Source organism: Fusarium fujikuroi, chromosome FFUJ_chr06 (genome assembly GCF_900079805.1).
Source record: "Fusarium fujikuroi IMI 58289 draft genome, chromosome FFUJ_chr06".
Taxonomy (NCBI): domain Eukaryota; kingdom Fungi; phylum Ascomycota; class Sordariomycetes; order Hypocreales; family Nectriaceae; genus Fusarium; species Fusarium fujikuroi.
Window position 1 is genome coordinate 3,865,378 of NC_036627.1, and position 17,100 is coordinate 3,882,477.

At 46.8% G+C, this 17,100-nt stretch overlaps 9 protein-coding genes and 1 non-coding gene; 5 read left to right on the plus strand and 5 right to left on the minus strand.

Annotated features, from left to right (window-relative positions):
- Positions 1–1,321: 1,321 nt before the first annotated feature.
- On the minus strand, positions 1,322–2,646 carry FFUJ_06548 (related to putative cystathionine beta-lyase; the record flags this gene model as incomplete). XM_023579885.1 has 2 exons in its annotated part: positions 1,322–2,347; positions 2,395–2,646. The coding sequence occupies 2 exons, from the start codon at positions 2,644–2,646 to the stop codon at positions 1,322–1,324; spliced, it is 1,278 nt and encodes a 425-aa protein (XP_023432645.1).
- Positions 2,647–2,915: 269 nt separating this feature from the next.
- On the minus strand, positions 2,916–4,246 carry FFUJ_06549 (uncharacterized protein; the record flags this gene model as incomplete). XM_023579886.1 has 5 exons in its annotated part: positions 2,916–2,962; positions 3,012–3,469; positions 3,521–3,648; positions 3,716–3,763; positions 3,815–4,246. 5 exons carry the CDS (start codon positions 4,244–4,246, stop codon positions 2,916–2,918), a joined length of 1,113 nt encoding a protein of 370 aa, XP_023432646.1.
- Positions 4,247–4,594: 348 nt separating this feature from the next.
- FFUJ_06550 (uncharacterized protein) lies at positions 4,595–5,270 on the minus strand (the record flags this gene model as incomplete). XM_023579887.1 has 2 exons in its annotated part: positions 4,595–4,826; positions 4,891–5,270. The coding sequence occupies 2 exons, from the start codon at positions 5,268–5,270 to the stop codon at positions 4,595–4,597; spliced, it is 612 nt and encodes a 203-aa protein (XP_023432647.1).
- Positions 5,271–6,383: 1,113 nt separating this feature from the next.
- Positions 6,384–7,827, minus strand: FFUJ_06551 (uncharacterized protein; the record flags this gene model as incomplete). XM_023579888.1 has 3 exons in its annotated part: positions 6,384–6,538; positions 6,602–7,385; positions 7,420–7,827. 3 exons carry the CDS (start codon positions 7,825–7,827, stop codon positions 6,384–6,386), a joined length of 1,347 nt encoding a protein of 448 aa, XP_023432864.1.
- A 1,226-nt stretch (positions 7,828–9,053) lies between these two features.
- Positions 9,054–10,050, plus strand: FFUJ_06552 (uncharacterized protein; the record flags this gene model as incomplete). XM_023579889.1 has 2 exons in its annotated part: positions 9,054–9,241; positions 9,294–10,050. The coding sequence occupies 2 exons, from the start codon at positions 9,054–9,056 to the stop codon at positions 10,048–10,050; spliced, it is 945 nt and encodes a 314-aa protein (XP_023432648.1).
- An 835-nt stretch (positions 10,051–10,885) lies between these two features.
- Positions 10,886–11,698, plus strand: FFUJ_06553 (related to capsule-associated protein; the record flags this gene model as incomplete). XM_023579890.1 has 2 exons in its annotated part: positions 10,886–10,905; positions 11,188–11,698. The coding sequence occupies 2 exons, from the start codon at positions 10,886–10,888 to the stop codon at positions 11,696–11,698; spliced, it is 531 nt and encodes a 176-aa protein (XP_023432865.1).
- Positions 11,699–12,651: 953 nt separating this feature from the next.
- Positions 12,652–12,966, plus strand: FFUJ_06554 (uncharacterized protein; the record flags this gene model as incomplete). The annotated part of the gene is made up of 1 exon (XM_023579891.1): positions 12,652–12,966. The coding sequence occupies one exon, from the start codon at positions 12,652–12,654 to the stop codon at positions 12,964–12,966; it is 315 nt and encodes a 104-aa protein (XP_023432649.1).
- A 430-nt stretch (positions 12,967–13,396) lies between these two features.
- tRNA lies at positions 13,397–13,468 on the minus strand. Its single transcript has one exon. It is a non-coding gene (tRNA).
- Positions 13,469–13,782: 314 nt separating this feature from the next.
- Positions 13,783–14,982, plus strand: FFUJ_06555 (uncharacterized protein; the record flags this gene model as incomplete). XM_023579892.1 has 3 exons in its annotated part: positions 13,783–13,903; positions 13,962–14,010; positions 14,058–14,982. 3 exons carry the CDS (start codon positions 13,783–13,785, stop codon positions 14,980–14,982), a joined length of 1,095 nt encoding a protein of 364 aa, XP_023432650.1.
- A 226-nt stretch (positions 14,983–15,208) lies between these two features.
- Positions 15,209–16,162, plus strand: FFUJ_06556 (related to NmrA-like family protein; the record flags this gene model as incomplete). The annotated part of the gene is made up of 1 exon (XM_023579893.1): positions 15,209–16,162. One exon carries the CDS (start codon positions 15,209–15,211, stop codon positions 16,160–16,162), a length of 954 nt encoding a protein of 317 aa, XP_023432651.1.
- Positions 16,163–17,100: the final 938 nt, after the last annotated feature.

The following is a 17,100-nucleotide window of genomic DNA, read 5'->3' on the forward strand; positions in this document are numbered from 1 at the left end:
TTTTAATTATACCTGAAAGTTGGGGGGTCATGATGACGACCAGGGAGGAGAACGTACATGAATGAGCATAATGTGTAGATATCAGAAACAGACTGAATATCGATTCAACTATATCAATCATCTTTGCCTTTGTGAATGTCCATTACTTTGCATTTCTAAAATTTTTATTTTCTTATCATTATTATTATCATTGTGACATTTCTCAATCCTCAACTCTCATTCAGCTGTCTCGAGTTGCAACTAGGTCCCGGGTCCCGACATCGCAATAACCACTACAGCAGCCAAGAGTGTTGGCTTGTTCCTCCAACAATACTCAATCGGCCCAACAAACGCCATCGATAGAAACTTGCATAAGCCTTCCGACGTCAAAATTATTATATCGCGGCAACACTGATGCTACTCCTCAACTGCTCGTCACTCGAGGCAGCCAAACCGCAGTAGCAACACCCCCATTAGCAAAGATTCATTGGATTACAGAACAAGAAATCATGTTCAACAGTATATACAGTGTGAAGTATACTATCTTGAAGTTCAAATAAACTCAGCTGGGTGTGTGGGAACTATCTCGTGGTGTGTTCGGATGACCCGGATAGATCCAGCCAAACGGATGCTTCGGGGGCAAGATTGGATCAAGATACCTACAAGGAACGAAAGTCTAGTGAACGCGAGATGCGACGGGTTTTAATCGGTCTTGATCAATTGATCCGTGCTTGCTGCTGATGGAAGATCATAGGCTTGGAGAGTCTTTTGGGGTTAGAGGTTTGCTTCAGGGCCGGCCGGCAATGATAAAGTCATGCCACAGAGACCCATGCGGGAACTCGAAAGAAGACCTAAAGTAGATTCATTGAGTTGGGCTTACGTTGAGAAAAGGCGTATAAAGATCGGTTCACAAATCTTGACTTCGCAGCTAGCTGATGCCCCATGGGTAGTTACTGCTGCCCTCATGAAGGCGAGCATAAACCATCTGCAACTGCTGGCTTGTATCCGAATGATTAGGAACATGAGGATGCTGATAGTTCGGGACCTAATGGAAGAAAGAGACGTGAAGCAAAAAAGCTCAGGCCTCGATCTTAAGCCCATGAATAGACTTGGGCAAGTTTAGTATAAGTTTAGAACGCCTTTAGCTAAGTACTGTATTTGGTGCACTGATATCAAGCATGCTGTTCTCTTTTTTGCCCAGCGAAGAAGGCACATTCGGTGCTCTGGAATCAATAGATAATATCTCGTATCTTCTCAACTGACATGAGGAAGATTGCATATGGACTCATGACTTCATAACTCTTCATCATATCTTTTCATTAGAAGCAACAAGTCTCATGATTCATGGAAACTCTGCCAACAAAGCCTCAAAAGCCTGCATCAAATCCCCTTTCAGATCCTCCAAGTCCTCCACTCCTGTACTGATTCTCAACATCCTCTGATCCTCACCACGGCTCGACATAGCACGCCACTCACACAAACTCTCAACGCCACCCAAACTCGTAGCATGCTGAAAGATGAATAGTTTGCTCGGTAAACGCTTCGCGTGCTCGGGTTTCTTCAGCCATAGACTAAACACGGGGCTGTGACCACCTGGCATTTGTCCCTTCAGCCACTCCGCATCTTGTTGGATGGACGAATGTGCGATCTTGTGGACTATACGGCCGATGACGGATGATGAGTCTGAAAGACCGGTGTTGAGCCATGATACGAGTGCTTCGGCGGTCTGGGACTGACGCATCACTCGCAGGTGAAGAGTTCGTAGTGATCGAATGCCCAACCAACCCTCCAAACTTCCCATGACATTTCCTAACACCATTCGTTCATCTCTCAATGTCTGCTCCAACCCGGACTTAACCTGCTGCGGAGAAACGATGACAATGCCACAGAGCATATCAGAGTGTCCGCCGATATACTTCGTCCCACTGTGCATAACCAAATCCGCTCCGAACTGAATCGGATCCTGTAAAGGCGGCGGTGCAAGCGTAGCATCGACTGTAAGCAATGCCCCGGTCTCTTTGGCCTTCTTACTAAAGAATGCAAGGTTTCTCGCTTCGCCCGTTGGGTTCAGTGGTGTTTCGATATGGATCATATCCCCGGGCCCCGCTTGATCAAGATCATCGAGCGAAAGCTTCTTCAGGCCGTTGAGCTTGGCCATGAGCTCAATAACAGCGTGAACACCATGATAACCATCAGAAATAAAGACTTTCTTAGGATTGATGGCGACTAGCATTGAGTGAAAAGCTGCGACGCCGCAGGAGTATGATACAACGGGGTTCTTGAACAGCGTCTTGAGAACGATTTCTAGTCTGTTGTAGTTGGGGGCTGTGTAGCGAGAGTAGACATGTGAATCAAATGGGGCATTTGGCTATGAATGTTAGTAGTGTTTGAGATTGGCGAAGGCTGGGGAAGTACGTCGTCGTTTTCCATTTCAACGAGATCATCAGGGTTACGGGCATAGCGGTAGTTCACAGCGGAGTGCATAGCCGGGGCGATGGCCCGGTGAGGACTGACAAAGTCATCTGCGTGAACGGCCTGAGTTGAGAAATGGAAGTTTGGTAGGGCTTCGGAGTGAGCTTCGGCTGTGAGGATGAAGTTGTTGGATGCCATGTTGAAGGTTTTTCTCAATGATTCGGCGATATCGGGACCTTCTTTGTTCAAGGACATTACTGCGTATTTTATATTATTTTCTACTATCGGATCTCGGTCGGATCGTCGGCCGGTATATAGCTATCTACTATGCTATCTTGACAAGATGGCTGCGAGCTAATGTCATGACATTGAAAAGGGCGCACAAGCATCTCGGTCCGACACCGGAGTTCGGTATCATGATGTTTCTCCCACCCGACACTCGCAATTTGATCAGACAGAAAGATAGTAAACTCTGCTCAGTGGATCTGGACATATTGTTACATAACCATTCAATTACTCAGTGCCTAAAATCTCATCCCCGAGATACCAGATATCCAGTGGTGACCCTCAGCTAACTCACAGATTAGACCTCAAGACCTCCGACTCTGCCTTTGCCTTACCATACAACTCCTTGAAAACCAGATCATCCAAAAGCGCCTCAGAGCGATGATAGAAAGGTCTACGAAAAGGGAAAAACGGCACAGAACACTCCATATTGTCCAGGGCAAAGATTCGCGAGTGAAAGTCAGCCTGTAGATCGTACTGGATCGAATACACAATGAAGGGGAAGTCGTGGGCAAGCATGAGCATCTGCTCCTTGATATAGCTGTCCGTTAGTTTCTTTTCCTTTATAGAGAGGTATTTGTTCGAGTTGAACCCGTTTTTCTTCATGGCTTCCAGATCCTCCTTTGTGAATCTCAGGACTCCAGTTCTGAATTGCCCGGAGCCCGTGGATACATCCCAGAGTATGGGGCTGTTATAATCGTTGCAGCATATGTCCAGTGTACCAGTGATTTCTGTACCAGAACCAGCGAGTTCAGACTCAGCGAGGAAGAATCTCTGCCAGGACGTTTCGTATCTGCAACTCTCTGTCAGTAGCCAGATACCAAAAGGAGTCAACTTCGCTTACCTCGTCATGAGAGAGTTGGTCTCGGATGTTCCAAAGACCAAGTTTTCGAAGTTCTGGCTTGTGGAGAACCCTTCTGGATCGTCATCACTGCTGATACCTCCCCAGGAAAAAGCCGAAAGATGAAGCCACTGCAGGAAAACGTCAATGTTACACATCCCCAAGTGCCTGAGGTGCAGTACTCATCTCCGCAGGAAAAACACGAGATTTCAGCCGTTTGCTGCCCCAGCCCATGGCGCTACCAATCTCGACGAATGTTAGCATGTAGGGGGCTGATGAATATCAGTGGCAGCTCACCTCTGTCGCTGAAACACCTCCCATGATCTCCTTCTGGCCCGCCTCATCAGGCCGTTTCCCAGCAGCCCGTTGAATGTTGTCAACATCGAGATCATTCCACAGAATTGCTGTCCCACACCCAACTTCATATACCTTGCTCAAAGCCTTAACGCTCTTCTTCCTCTTCTCCCGTTTCTTCTCAGCCAGCGCGCGTGCTTTCGCCTTGAGGTTGTTGAAGGGTCGAGGCACTTTCTTTGGGTACTTTTCCTTGAGACTTTCCAAGTCTTCATCCTCTGAATCGTGACTCTTCCCGCTTTCTTTCTTCATGGATGCTTGGAGGGCGATGTCAGCGCCGCCGACTTTAAGCATAATGCCGTTGCAGAGATCGTATAGTTTCTGGTTGACGCGTGGAAAAGGCCGAATTGGGGATCCTGTTTTCTCCAGTGATTCCATGTATGTATTCCAGTGCGTCTGATGAATATAAGTCTCATAAAGGTTGAAAGGATCGTGTGAAGTCTGCAAATGATGGTGGTGTTAGTTAGCTGCTTGAGAGAAAGGTTTATGATGTGAAGACTATGAACTTATGATGTAGCCCTCCTGTTTTTGTTCTGGGTGGATCTGAAGCTTCCATGGATAATGAATGGGATCTGGGGAGTCTGGATCCGAAGTATTGTGGATAGCGTCAATGAGAACTTGGAAAAACTTGCCCGGAGTCATAGAGAACCTTTTCGATATCATGGCTTCATGACGGCCTTTCAATGGCTTGATAAGGATTGGCGATCTGAGACAAATATTCAGATGTCACGCAGGTTTTCCTCCGTGCTTTGAAGCACTGTCAAGAATGCCCATCTGAGGAAGGACGTCATGCCAGCCCTGCCATTCTTTCGATAGCTGGACTGTATCAATGTCGCCGTACTCGCTTCTTACAGGGATTTTTGGAAGCCCCTCCATAAAGTTAGGTTTCCAGTCGTTTGTGCGTTTCAAGAACTCTTCCTCCAAATTCTGCCACGCTGATAGTTCAGACTCAGACTCCCTGGGTAAGACAATACAGTCAGAGTTGCTCGAAAGAAGGGCTTCAAGATGGGACTGGAGCTTACATTTCCTTAGTCTCTCGAGACCAGTTGATTTCTTGTTGAGAACCCAGGACAATGAGGACAAAGAGCGAGACAAAGAAGTCTTTCTTAAGATCGTCTTGGAATAGACTTTGATGCTCTTTGTTTTTGGCCTCGATCCTGATGTAGGCCGGCAGCCGTTTCGCACCTGGACCCGCGGGACAAGGTGCGTAGAAAGGGCATGGCCTCTGTATTGTTATAGGGTTAAATTCCCAAATGACAGCGTCGAAACCCTTCGTGTGAACTTTGCGCCATAGTCCCTCACTTGAACGAGTTCTCCCCGCAACGAAGTCTTTGGTTTCATATTCATTGACCACATAATCGTGGGTTCTATGGCTGAATGCAGGTGCTTTGTTACTCTCCATATTGGTAATGGTGGGATTCTGGTTAAGAAACCAAGAAGTCTCTTTCAATATAGGTGATTATGAAAATCAATCTTGGTTGCTGAAAAGCATCTATTGCACTTTATGAATGAAATGCTATGTGTCCAGCTGTTAGTGCTTTTACTACTAGAGCAATGCATTCCTTGCTCCTCCAACCCAATTTGAAGCATTGCAAGTGGCATTGGCATAGGACTGACGTTTACTACCTAAGTCGCAATGGTCATTGGCGTCAAAACTTGCCGCGTATACAATAACATATCGATGTTTGCGGTCATTCAGACATTGAAAGCTACAAAACTCGGTTATTGCAACACAAAGAGACTAATCATTAGGAATGTGATGTGACCCTTTTGAAATGAGCATTGCATGATGCCGGAAGGTTAACAGAGATGCGAGACCCTCTTTCAAGTTTATCTGGAGTCATTTCCCCAAGGTTCGACCCCCGAAGCCGTGTCTAAGCCCCATTTACAGCCCAGAAGTAGATTAGGAAGCTAAAGAGAGACATCAAATTGTGTAAGGTTGGCATGGGGTCCAAGATATGTGGACTGACCGCTTGAGGGCAAGTTGCTCAAGAGGGTATGCGAACGATGCGGAACTCGGGTTTCTTTGCGCATCAACATACCCGACACTACAGAGGCCAGTATCTGGCTACGCATGTGAAGCTCAAAAAGAAGTTTAGCAGGAATGTTGAGGATCCGACGTATGTGATACTGTGATATTATCCTTTGACCCTTTAGAGTTCCGCATACAGATGACTGGCCTACTATGCGAAATAGCAGCTACTTAAAATTGAGTTTTGAGGAGAAACATACACTGCATGGCTGATGGTGTTTTCTGAATCTCCTTTATATCCTTCGTGATAGTCGCATTTGATGAAATGTGGCTTGCTGTGTCCGGATTCAGCACTCAGCTGAAGTGATTCAAGTCATAGTTGCCGTTTTTATATCGAAACTTCTGCATGGCGTTATACATTCCAACGTTCTTTTGGGGGTAAGCTTCACCTTGCACGGCGTCTGTGGAACTCAAACGAGTTGACCTGACTTGACCAGAGGAGGAAAGAAACCTCAGGACCTTGACACTAAGCAACAAAACTATTCAGGTAAAATCATACTTGATAGCCATGAACTCTCCCGGGTAATACTTGGCAGCCCACATTTGCGCCAACATCTTCTGATCAATGTCCTTGAGATAGTAGTTGATGGGAATACCAGATGTTCCCTGCGTAGCCTTGCCCAAGTAATCCTCTAGGGCTGTCATCATAGAGTTTACATCAAGAATCTTATTCTATTCCCCGTCAATCGTCGCCAGAGCACTTAATGAAGACTCAATCTTCTTGCCTTGCATCTCAGATGCTTGGCCAGTTGTTCTTGAAGCCTCGGCCATGGACTGGACAGAGGATTGATCTGACGATACTGCATTCTGCATAACAGCAACAGCCGCCATGTTGGATTTGGGGTCAAAGTCGTTGAACTTGCTGACAGCAGTTGCGACTTCGTGGGCTACCATTGAGGGGATAACACCCATAGAAAGGACCGTGACATGAGATTGGATGTTCTGCTGACTGAGGAGATTCTTTACGTTGCTGGCGAAATTGGAATCAATACCGAATTTGCCCTCTACCTTGGCGAACCAGGCACCAACGTTCATGGTCGACTGCATCTGCCAGGCAGCAGCCTCCATAGATTCTGAAGCAGACGAGGACGTGGTGTTAAGCACATGGACCATGCCAACGAAGCTAGATCCATAGGTGACGCCTGGAATAATAGAGAATTTCTCCTTATCTTCCTGGCTCTCGTTCATTGCGCACTTCATCATGCTTGATCCACTGGTGGGATCAAGCTTGCTCCCAGGAAAGAGATGGTTCCAGACCTTGATAGCCTTATCGACGTGTAGCACGAAAGGAGCCACGATCGAAGCATTCTTGTGCGTGCAACTCACAGACAGAACCAGTGTGCCCTCGATGCTGTGTGAGCTAACCTGACGGCTGACTTGCCTGGAAGCTGCATTTCCAATCCTCATCGACTGTTTCGCCCCGAAAACACTACTAACAGCCCCCGACACGTACGACGCGATTTGAGCGCAATACGTCGCTGAGTTCTGCGAATTCGAATCAAAACGAAAAATACTGAACATCCATGTTCATCGTGTCATTCGCCAGCGCAATGGTCCTGATCTCACTGCGCAAGTAATCAACGGGACTCTCGATCTGCTTGTGGACAGAGTGGATGTCCTTTCTTATAGCGGTGATCTGAGGTTCAGCTGCCATTTTGGTAGCGGCGTAGGCACCAGCCGAAGCCTCGACTGCGGCATTGAGCTTCTTGAGCTCTTCGTCGAGAGCATCGGTCCCGACACCGAGGTTCTTGAGCTTCGTCTTTGTCATAGTGAGACTGCGCTTTGAGGAGATGAGAGAGTTGAGAGCGTCTTGGGCGGCGTCAACGGGGGCTTGAAGAGCTGCGATTGCCTCGACGCTCTTGAGGGCGTCTTGGTTTACGATGCTCATGAGGGTGAGGCTTGAGTCGTAGGGGATGGAAGTGGGCATGATGATGGATTGTCCGAATTGGAGTGAAGTGAGTTGAGTATGCTGGTTCTAGAAAATATTGATAAGTTTGGAAAAGTCTGGGAGAAAAGGAGATGGAGATGTGTGTTGATCTTGGTCGGAGCCTTGTATAATTCAATAGTTCACAGCTTAGGATCTTTGCAGGAGCTCTCTGAGGCGATCAGCAGGGAGCTCCAAAGCTGCCATGTGCCAAACGTCCTGCGAGAGCTTGACGAACGGCCAAGCCCCAAGCCCATGAAAGCTAGTAGAATTAGAATGGTGCAATAGGACAGACTGAAAATGGCAATTTATACGGCGGCTGATGATATTGGCATGCATTTTCAGCTCCTGACCGGCAGGAATGTCACCCAACGTCTAATTGACTCTGTCTTATCTTTCTAAACTCTGCCAAGAGCAAGGATTTTACGGCAAGACTGAAGTCTATCATATACATCAGAGATACCCTAGTAGGGGAAGGAAAACCCAGGGCCTCGATCCTAAATGGCAAAAAGACTTGGGTAAATTAGCATAAGTTTTGGAAACCTTTGTAAAGCTTAGGATACCTTTGCTGAGTTTAGGATACTTTTGCTAAGTTTATTCTGGCACTCCATATCAATGTACCTGTTTTTTTGCTCCCTGGGAATAACTCACAGTAACAATCTCTCGGCATCCTTCCCGTGAAGTGGTGTGAGCATCATTCCAGGTGCTAGGCGAAGAGCTTGTAGCTCGAGGCTGGCTGACATTCGTAAGCTTAGGGTCCGAAAACTCAATTGATATAGGCTGTATACCAGGTTCAAGCTTGAGGGCTTCAGCTTAGAGCTTTGGATACCTTCATAAAAAAAGATACGATGATAGAGTTGCCCAGATATATTATCACATTCGTCGTTGGTGAGTGTAACGACAAGTGAGAATGCAGCGAAACCTTCATCTTCACAAAGCTCACGTCACAGGACGACAAATTTCCTCTTCCGGAAGTCAGAGAACTTTAGGGACAGGTAATGAACTTCTGGTTTTGTTCTAATTCGGGTCTTCATGTCTGTATTCTTCTCTAGTTTTCGCCTACTCCGGTAAAGCCTCTCCAGCCGCGAGACTGCAAATGCAGAAGTAACTTCTTCAGTGCGTCCAAATAAACCCAGAAGTTTGATTGAGGCTATTTGAATCATGCTATATATGGTAGCCAGAACGTTAGGACTATGACGGTCATAAGTACAAAGTTCTGTCACATCGTCATGTCCTTCCAAGAAACAATTGATGAACTCGAGTATTCCCACATTCAAGAGCCAAGTATCGCAGAATACGTGCAACAGATCACTCCCACTGAAAGCCCAATTATACAAACTCTCAAAAATATCCCAATGCCTGTCCAGTCAAAGATTGCGCTGAGTGCCCCGGATCGTCTTTTCTTTAGGTTGAACGAGTAAGTCAACGCTCCGTGACTAACCCTGACGACCATCTAATTCGACTCGCAGACTCATGAAACCCACCAAAGACCTTGGCTCTCTCCTTACCACCTTCAACTACGGCCTCTACCTCTTGACCTACTTCGACTCGAAAGCCTACAATCTCAAGTCCAAAGCCTTATCATTCGTCAGACCCGAGACTGCTTTCACTGCTCTTCCTGGAGCCGCTGATGCAGAATCATCTCCCTTTGCAAGACTGGGCTCCGTAGTTGCAAATGCTAGGCTGACCTTGAGATTATTCGGCCTGCTCCCTATTTACGTACGGGTCAGGAAGTTGATTAGGGATGGTGAGAGCATGGACCCCGTACTCTACATTATCTCTTTTGTCCAGTGTTCCCTCTGTGCGGCGTTCCAGCTCCTTGAGAATATCGCTTTCCTCACGGAAAAAGGTGTCTTGATGAAATGTGGTCTGGGATGGCTCTTCAATGGCGCAGGTGGGCGGGTTGCAAACAAATACAGGGTCGCTCATAGGGCCTGGTTCTTGAGCATCATCTGCGACTTTGCTCGTCTTATGCGTGAGGCTCAGATATTCTTTGCCAAGAACCATCTAGAGAAGGGCAAGATCACGCGAGAAGAAGCTGAGAAGGCAGTGCAGTGGTACTATGATTGGATCCGTCCTCTCGCATGGCTACCCATCGGTTGGCATCTGTCAGGATGGATGGGAGATAAGGCACCAGGTTTTAACTTGGGAGTTCAAGGAGCAGCGGGTGTTTTGGCTGATCTTAGAAGGACGGCTATGCTCTGGCGTGCAACTCAAGAAGTCTGAAATATCTGCACCATCCATGATCTAATATGCGCCATGTACATAGAATTATTAGTCTAGGGATCGAAATACATTTGACAGTGCTCGACAGTGGTTTCCAGGTGACAGGGAGAGATTGTTAGTAGAGACAATTACAAGTATATATTCCCAAATTCCATTTCTTAAAACAATATCGGAGATTGATGGGGGTTCTTCGAAGCGACTCGTCTCCACGAGACAGGAGTCTACTTGATACTAATCAGTTATTACAATAACTTGGTCTTGACTTCATGTAATAGTTTCTAAGTGGTAAGAGTATATATTTCAATCCGGTTGTTTCGGCAATGGACAAATATGATCCAGATAAGAGACAGAAAGACGCTTGACTCGGATCTTGAGGTAATGTTCAATCGGACGAGCGCGGGCTGGTAGCCCAAGCGAAAGACCCTGCACAACAGGCGAATATGATTGGACTTCCCAATACGGCCCGTACCTTAGAGGAAGGTATTCAAGCTTTTATCAGACCATGTCTCAATTGCAGGGTACAACCAACACAGTTTAGCCTACATCAGAGACCCCATTGGCGCTTCTGACTTGCTATCACTGCAGAGTGGAGGTTAATAAGAAGCGAGTGAAGCACTCAACCAACACGCTTGTAAGGACTGCAAGTTTCAGACATTTGACAGAACCAACAGCGTCCGTGATACGAGCTTTTGACCATCGTAATTGGATGCTCACGGCATTTAGTTGCCGTGAGCGGAATGCACATACAACATGACATCTCTTTACTGCTCAGCCTGTTCTACAGCCAAAGCTGGTTCTCTGTGTCATTTTGTAAACTCTTTGATACAAATCCGTAATGCCATTTGGCTCATCTGTGTATGTACAGACACAACTTGCTAGATTCCCCCAAGAAATTCTTGTCAACGATGATCCGCCCACGAGACTTTCACAATGACCCAGAAACTTCGAGTTGATTTACGACGAGTCAAAAGATGTTGATTGGGACCGAAAAAGAGACAGCCTCCACTGGGCTGGCTCGACTACTGGGGGGTTTGTGCTTGATACCCACTGGCAGCTCTTCCATCGACAAAGATTTGTTGAGCTGACACTGAATTTGAGAACGAACAAATTTTACAACTACCTATGAACGAAGGGTAGTGCCGTGCAGAAAGTCAAATCTTCCTTTCTGAATGGAAGGCTGTTTGATGTCACCTTCACCCGCATCTTCCAATGCCAGAGAAAAGCCTGCGGGGACCAAGATGCCTATTTCGACACCAAATCCTGGGTAGACAAAGATGAAGCCCTCAAGTCGACGCTTGCCTTTGATATCGACGGCAACGGTATCAGCGGCCGTTATTACAAGCTACTTGCTTCCATGTCGGTGCCAATAAAGCAGACATTATTTCTAGAATGGCACGACGATCGACTAATACCTTGGCTGCACTATGTACCTGTTAGTCAAAGTATGGAAGAGCTCCCAGAGCTTGTCTTTTATCTCACCTCGAATCCATCCGGAAAGGAGGTCGCGAGTCAAATCGCACGGCAAGGTCGACAGTGGCATACGAGGGCGTTCCGCGAAGTCGATATGGGTCTCTATGTTTACAGGCTGCTGTTGGAGATGGCAAGGCTTCAAGATCCTCAACGCAAAGCAAACGTTCCTTGGGAATAATGAATATGGGGGAATTCCGGATTCGTGAAGTATTTTAGGCGAATTCCATCAAATGAACTATCTACCCCTCTGCGCATGGCACTCTTTGGCGTGATATATAACGCGTTGTATTGCACTCAACGCCTCAACCCCTCAGCCTTGGAAACCTTATGATAGCAGGATAACGCAACACCAAACTCAATCACCGATCGTGAGACCTGTCCTTTTAGGGCCATGTCAACTTTGGTTCCCACGGTACCACAATAAATCCAGAAAAAGGATCGGCTATACAGGAATAGCCCAAGTGTATTTAGACGTATTGCGTGTGTTCATGATGTATCTCCATCCCTCTCCCCCCACTCATGTCCATAAGGTTAACAGATAGGCTTATATTCTCGAACCATATCCTTGATCGATTAGTGGCCATGTGGCTGAACTCTAGACTGCCACTACCAATGCTTTGTGTTCAGTCGAATTGTGGCTCGTTCAACGAAGCCTCAATTCACTGAAAACTTATTGCTGAGTATGACCGAATTTCCAACTCAGTCATCAGGATATCTAGCTTTTCAGCCAAAAGCAAGAGTCTCAGCAACAGTAAAGGCAAAAAGTATGGAGGCTGAAGCCTCTTTCAACCTCATCACAACCAGTACAGATACAGGGCGCCATAAATCTTGGACAATGACTCATCGTGAAGCCCTAGTGGTCTGATTGCGCGACTTCACTGGTCATCAAGTTCGAACGCGTTACTCAGATCTTATGTATAAAGAGGCCCTTTGCCTTGACTCTATTCAGGACAGCGCGTAGTGCAAGCATAAGCTGTTACATCTGTCAACTCAACGCAACATTCCCATAAACCCAGTTCAGGCAGTAGGCCAGCTACCCACACAATTGTCACTCAGAGTTCATCACCCAGAGCATCGCGCTTCTATCCACATACCTCACCCTCAAGCCCAACCCTCTTTTCTTGACCAACGATGAAGCTCTCCCCGCTCGCCATCTTGGTCTTCGCGGGTCTTCTCTCGTCAGGAGAAGCATGCCCTCCCTCCCCTCCAGGAGACGCTTTCACATGCTACAGAAGAGGAGTGCGCAACATCCCAAGGACCCGAGAATGCTGCAGGCAGACTCAAGGCGAATATTATAAAATCGGAGGGAGATGCCACTATGCCCCCGACTATAAGGAATTAGTCTCGACGGACAAGATTATCACTGCTGAGGAATGCTGCGACGCCAAGTATTCCGCCATTTCTGGGAAGCATAATGCTACGGCTAAGAATGTTAATGCTTATTAAATCGTAAGTCTTGTCGAGATCGAGGTTACAGCGGGTCGACTTGTTGTTATATGCTTTGCTTACTGACCATCCTTTCCAGGGGTCTTTTACGATGGTGAGATTTAATTGGTAGTAGACATTAGGGAATGGGATCTTGTGAAGGAGAGTCAGGGTCCGTCTATCATAATAAGAAGTCTCTTCAGCCTGAGAGCCACAGAATAAGATTTAATTCTATAGGGCTCAAAGATTTTAAGGCTATATTGTGATTTGTGCCGAAATAATAATAACCTCTAAGAACAAAGTCAACTTCACTTTAGCATTGCCTTGCAGGTGTATCAAGCTCAACGACTCCTGCCTTATGTAAATAAGACCGTACTATTCCCAAAAATATAATAAGAGTATGATGTGACCAAGTCCTGTATGATGCATCTTTCTCAACGTCTACTATCACGGCTACGCCGGGAATCGAACCCAGAATCTTCCGATCCACTCTCGGACGCCATGCCATTAGGCCACGCAACCTGCATTTCACTTCTCACGAGCGAAAATTCGACTCGACTGCTCCCCGAATGGCGAGACGGCCAATGAGTGCCGATCCTTCCAAAGGATTCAGAATCTGGCGCCTTTTTGTGTGAGATATTGGGAATGACATTGGGTGATTCGTGTGACAAGGAGGGTAAGCAGCGGGGTTGCATGCGTAGTGCTTATTCGTGTGACCTTTCTCATCAAACTAGTCCGAGTCCGAAGGTATTGGAATAAGTATAAAGAGAGATAATGCCTCGTATTTCACTCTGGGGGCTTGAAAAGGGTGATTTAGTTTGATACTGTGATTTGAGTATGGCTTCAACTCAGAACCCTGTTCGCATTGCTATGCGTGACAAGCACTACAATGAACGCTCCGAAATTCAGAATGCAGCCATGAAAGCTGGCCTTGACTTGATCCCCAGCTTTTCAGACAGTAAGCAATATGCTGACGGTCTTTTCATATTGGCCAAGACAATGCTGACTTCTGGTAGGAGACAATCTGGTAGTCGTTGACTATGGGACCGCTCAGGGCGCCAACTCGTATGCCTGAAGCCCTGACTTTACATTTCCTTGCTGACACTCTCTAGCATCGAACCTGTAAAGAAGGCCATCTCAACCTTGCCAGATGGCGCTATCGCTTCTCTCATCTTCGAAGATACCCCGTTCAACGACTTTGGAACCTTGGCAAAGACTGTCTCAGACAACTTTACCAACCAAGACAGCAAGATCCAGATCGTGCCAAGTCTCGTTCCACTGGGATTCTATCAGCAGGTAGTCCCAACGGGCCAATCCGACATTGGCTTCTCCTGGTCATCTTTCAATTACCTAGAGAATATTCCATCTGTTAGTCTCGACGCAACAGCATCGCCAGCTGAATTCGCAGTGGCTCGTCACAAAGCACTCGCTGCAGCAGGGCATACAGACCTGATAAAGATACTGAAGCTTAGGGCAAAGGAGACTCGGAGCGGTGGGTATTTAATTGCTGCTATTGGAGGACAAGCGCCTGAAGGGGAGAGTACGCCTTCGAAGCCGGGATCGCAAGTCCTTCAAGCTGGATTGATGAGAATGGTCGGCGAGGGGAAGCTGGCATTGTCTGAACTGATGCAGATGGCCCTTTTTCCGAGTCACGAGCGCACCCCCAAAGAAATCGAGGCCGCTTTGAGAGATGAGGCTGTCGCACCGCTTTGGGAGGTGGAGTCAATGGAGCCGAAGCTAATTGTCCAGCCAGCCTGGCAGGCTTACCAGGACAAGATCAAGGTCGACGAGAGCAAGAAAGACGAAGCTCTAAAAGAATATGCTCGAGTTGCTACTAATAATGTGGTCTCAGCTTCAGGGTGGTTCTGGGTCGACGTGCTGAAGAAGTCACGAGGCCAAGACTGGGATGGAGGCGAAGCATTTCTCGAAGAATTCATCAACATCACAGTGGAGGAATTTGTCACAAAGTTTGCGGACTTCAAGTTGGAGATATGGTATAATTACATCAAGCTTAAGAGAACCGATAAGAAAGCCTAGAACTGTTTGGGTTGTAGGGTAGTATTTAGTGAGAAACTCCATGGAGTTCTCGGAGTGGATAGCATCACGTCATATTGATCACGTCGATTAGTCATGTTCACCTCCACGGATTTTGAGGACATCTGAATAAAATGTGAGAATAACTCCTCACTTAAAAGTAATATTGCAATCATCCCAAAACCATCAATTCACTCCATCGTCATCAGGATAAAATACGAGGTTAAACATGACGCAAATCGGAATCTTCCCCGCTTCTGGAGCCCTTGGCACCAGCACGTACACTCACATTCTCTCCCAAGTCCCAAACGACAAAGTCACGCTCATCAGCCGATATCCCGAAAAGGTTCCCAAGAAATACGTGGAAAACGGAACTACCGTTCGTCAGGCTTCTTACGAGTCTAGCGCCGAAGAGCTCCAGGCTGCGTTTGCAGGGATTGATGTCCTCTTCTTGATCTCGTATCCTAGCCATGTTCACGAGTATAGGACTAAGGTGCACACCAAAGCACTTGATGCGGCGGTTAAAGCTGGAGTAAAGCATATTTTCTACTCGTCGCTTGGTTTTGCGTCGATTGGTGAGAGTACTACCAAGGCTGAAGTCTTGGGCGCTCATCTCGACAGTGAGGCGCATCTACGTGAGATCGCGAGTGCTAAGGAGGGATGTACGTGGACGAGCATTCGCGAGGGTCTTTACAGCGAGTCATTCCCCATCTACACTTCATTCCTTGACCTTAAGAACCCACCGGCCAAAGTTCTCATTCCACATGATGGGAGTGGACCTGGTGTCAGCTGGGTCAAGAGAGATGAACTCGGAGAAGCGACCGCACGTCTCATCGCCTCATACGCGAAATCACCGTTATCATTTAAATACACCGACCAGATCGTCACTTTAACCGGTCCCAAATCCTGGACATTAGCAGAGACCGTCCAAGTCCTGTCACGCGTCGCAGGAAAAGACTTCAAAATCCAAGAAATAAGCGTGGACGAGTATATCAACCTCCCTCAGATAAAACAATACTTTGGCACCGAGGATAAGGCGAGGACGTGGGCTACAGCATGGGACGCCATCCGCGCGGGAGAAACAGCTGGAGTGACGAACACAATGAGAGAGATTCTGGGAAGGGAGCCTGAGGATTTCGAAAAGACTATTAAGGAATTGGTCAAGAATCAGTGGTCAGGATAGAGTGTCGGTGTTTGTTGAGGTGAGGAAATACGAAGGCTGGGCTTTGGTGGAACGAAGGGTAAGGTAGATAGAATGAATGCAAGACTGTTTCTATTTTTAAACTGTGGATCGGCTGGCTCTGTGTGACGTGGTCGAGGATTAGATCAGCGCCTCATTTGCATTAGAGTTTAGCGATGAAATGAATTCATGCGACGCTGTTACCGTCCGCGAAATCCATTCTAGAACAGCCATAGAAACTAAACAAACATTCCAGCTGACTTACCCAGCTTGACGAGCAATGCCATGACGGTTGGTAGGCAAATGATCCTTCATCCGCTTCGCTTCCGTTCCGTTAGCCGTAGCTAGTGGATCTTGCATAGATCTCGGCCTACGTCAGTGGGTATTAATAGCCCATAGCAGCATCTGGTTTGTTCTGCTATTCCAATGCAGGGATATTCTGCTGGTACGTTACTGGCGATCCTCGGCACATATGCCGCTCTTTACGAGATGGAAACCCATCATGTGTTCTCGATCTCGTATCGGGGAGGCAGTGAAGTGGCGATGTTTTTTTTCCAGCTAGCCTCAGACCGCAAAAAGAGGTGCCAAAAATAATCAGCCTAAGGGTCACTAGGTTTAGCTAAAACTTTTTGTCAAGTGGAATTGAAGCCTAACTTTCCTGGCGGAAGAATTTCTATGTGAAACAGCCCGAAAGACCCGAGGACAGTTTGTAATTGGATGTAATGTATATGATAAGTGAGTGTGATATATAAGTAAGTGTGACACTTTTCCCTCCTATACCTAACTTTATAATTAATTAATTAATTTATTAACTACCAGATATATTAGACCTAAACTATAAGGCTAGAATGCTTTTTGCCCTTTAGGCCCTTTAAAATAACCTAAAGCTAAGTATCTAATATACTGTAGATATATATAAGGTTAATTATATAACTTTATAT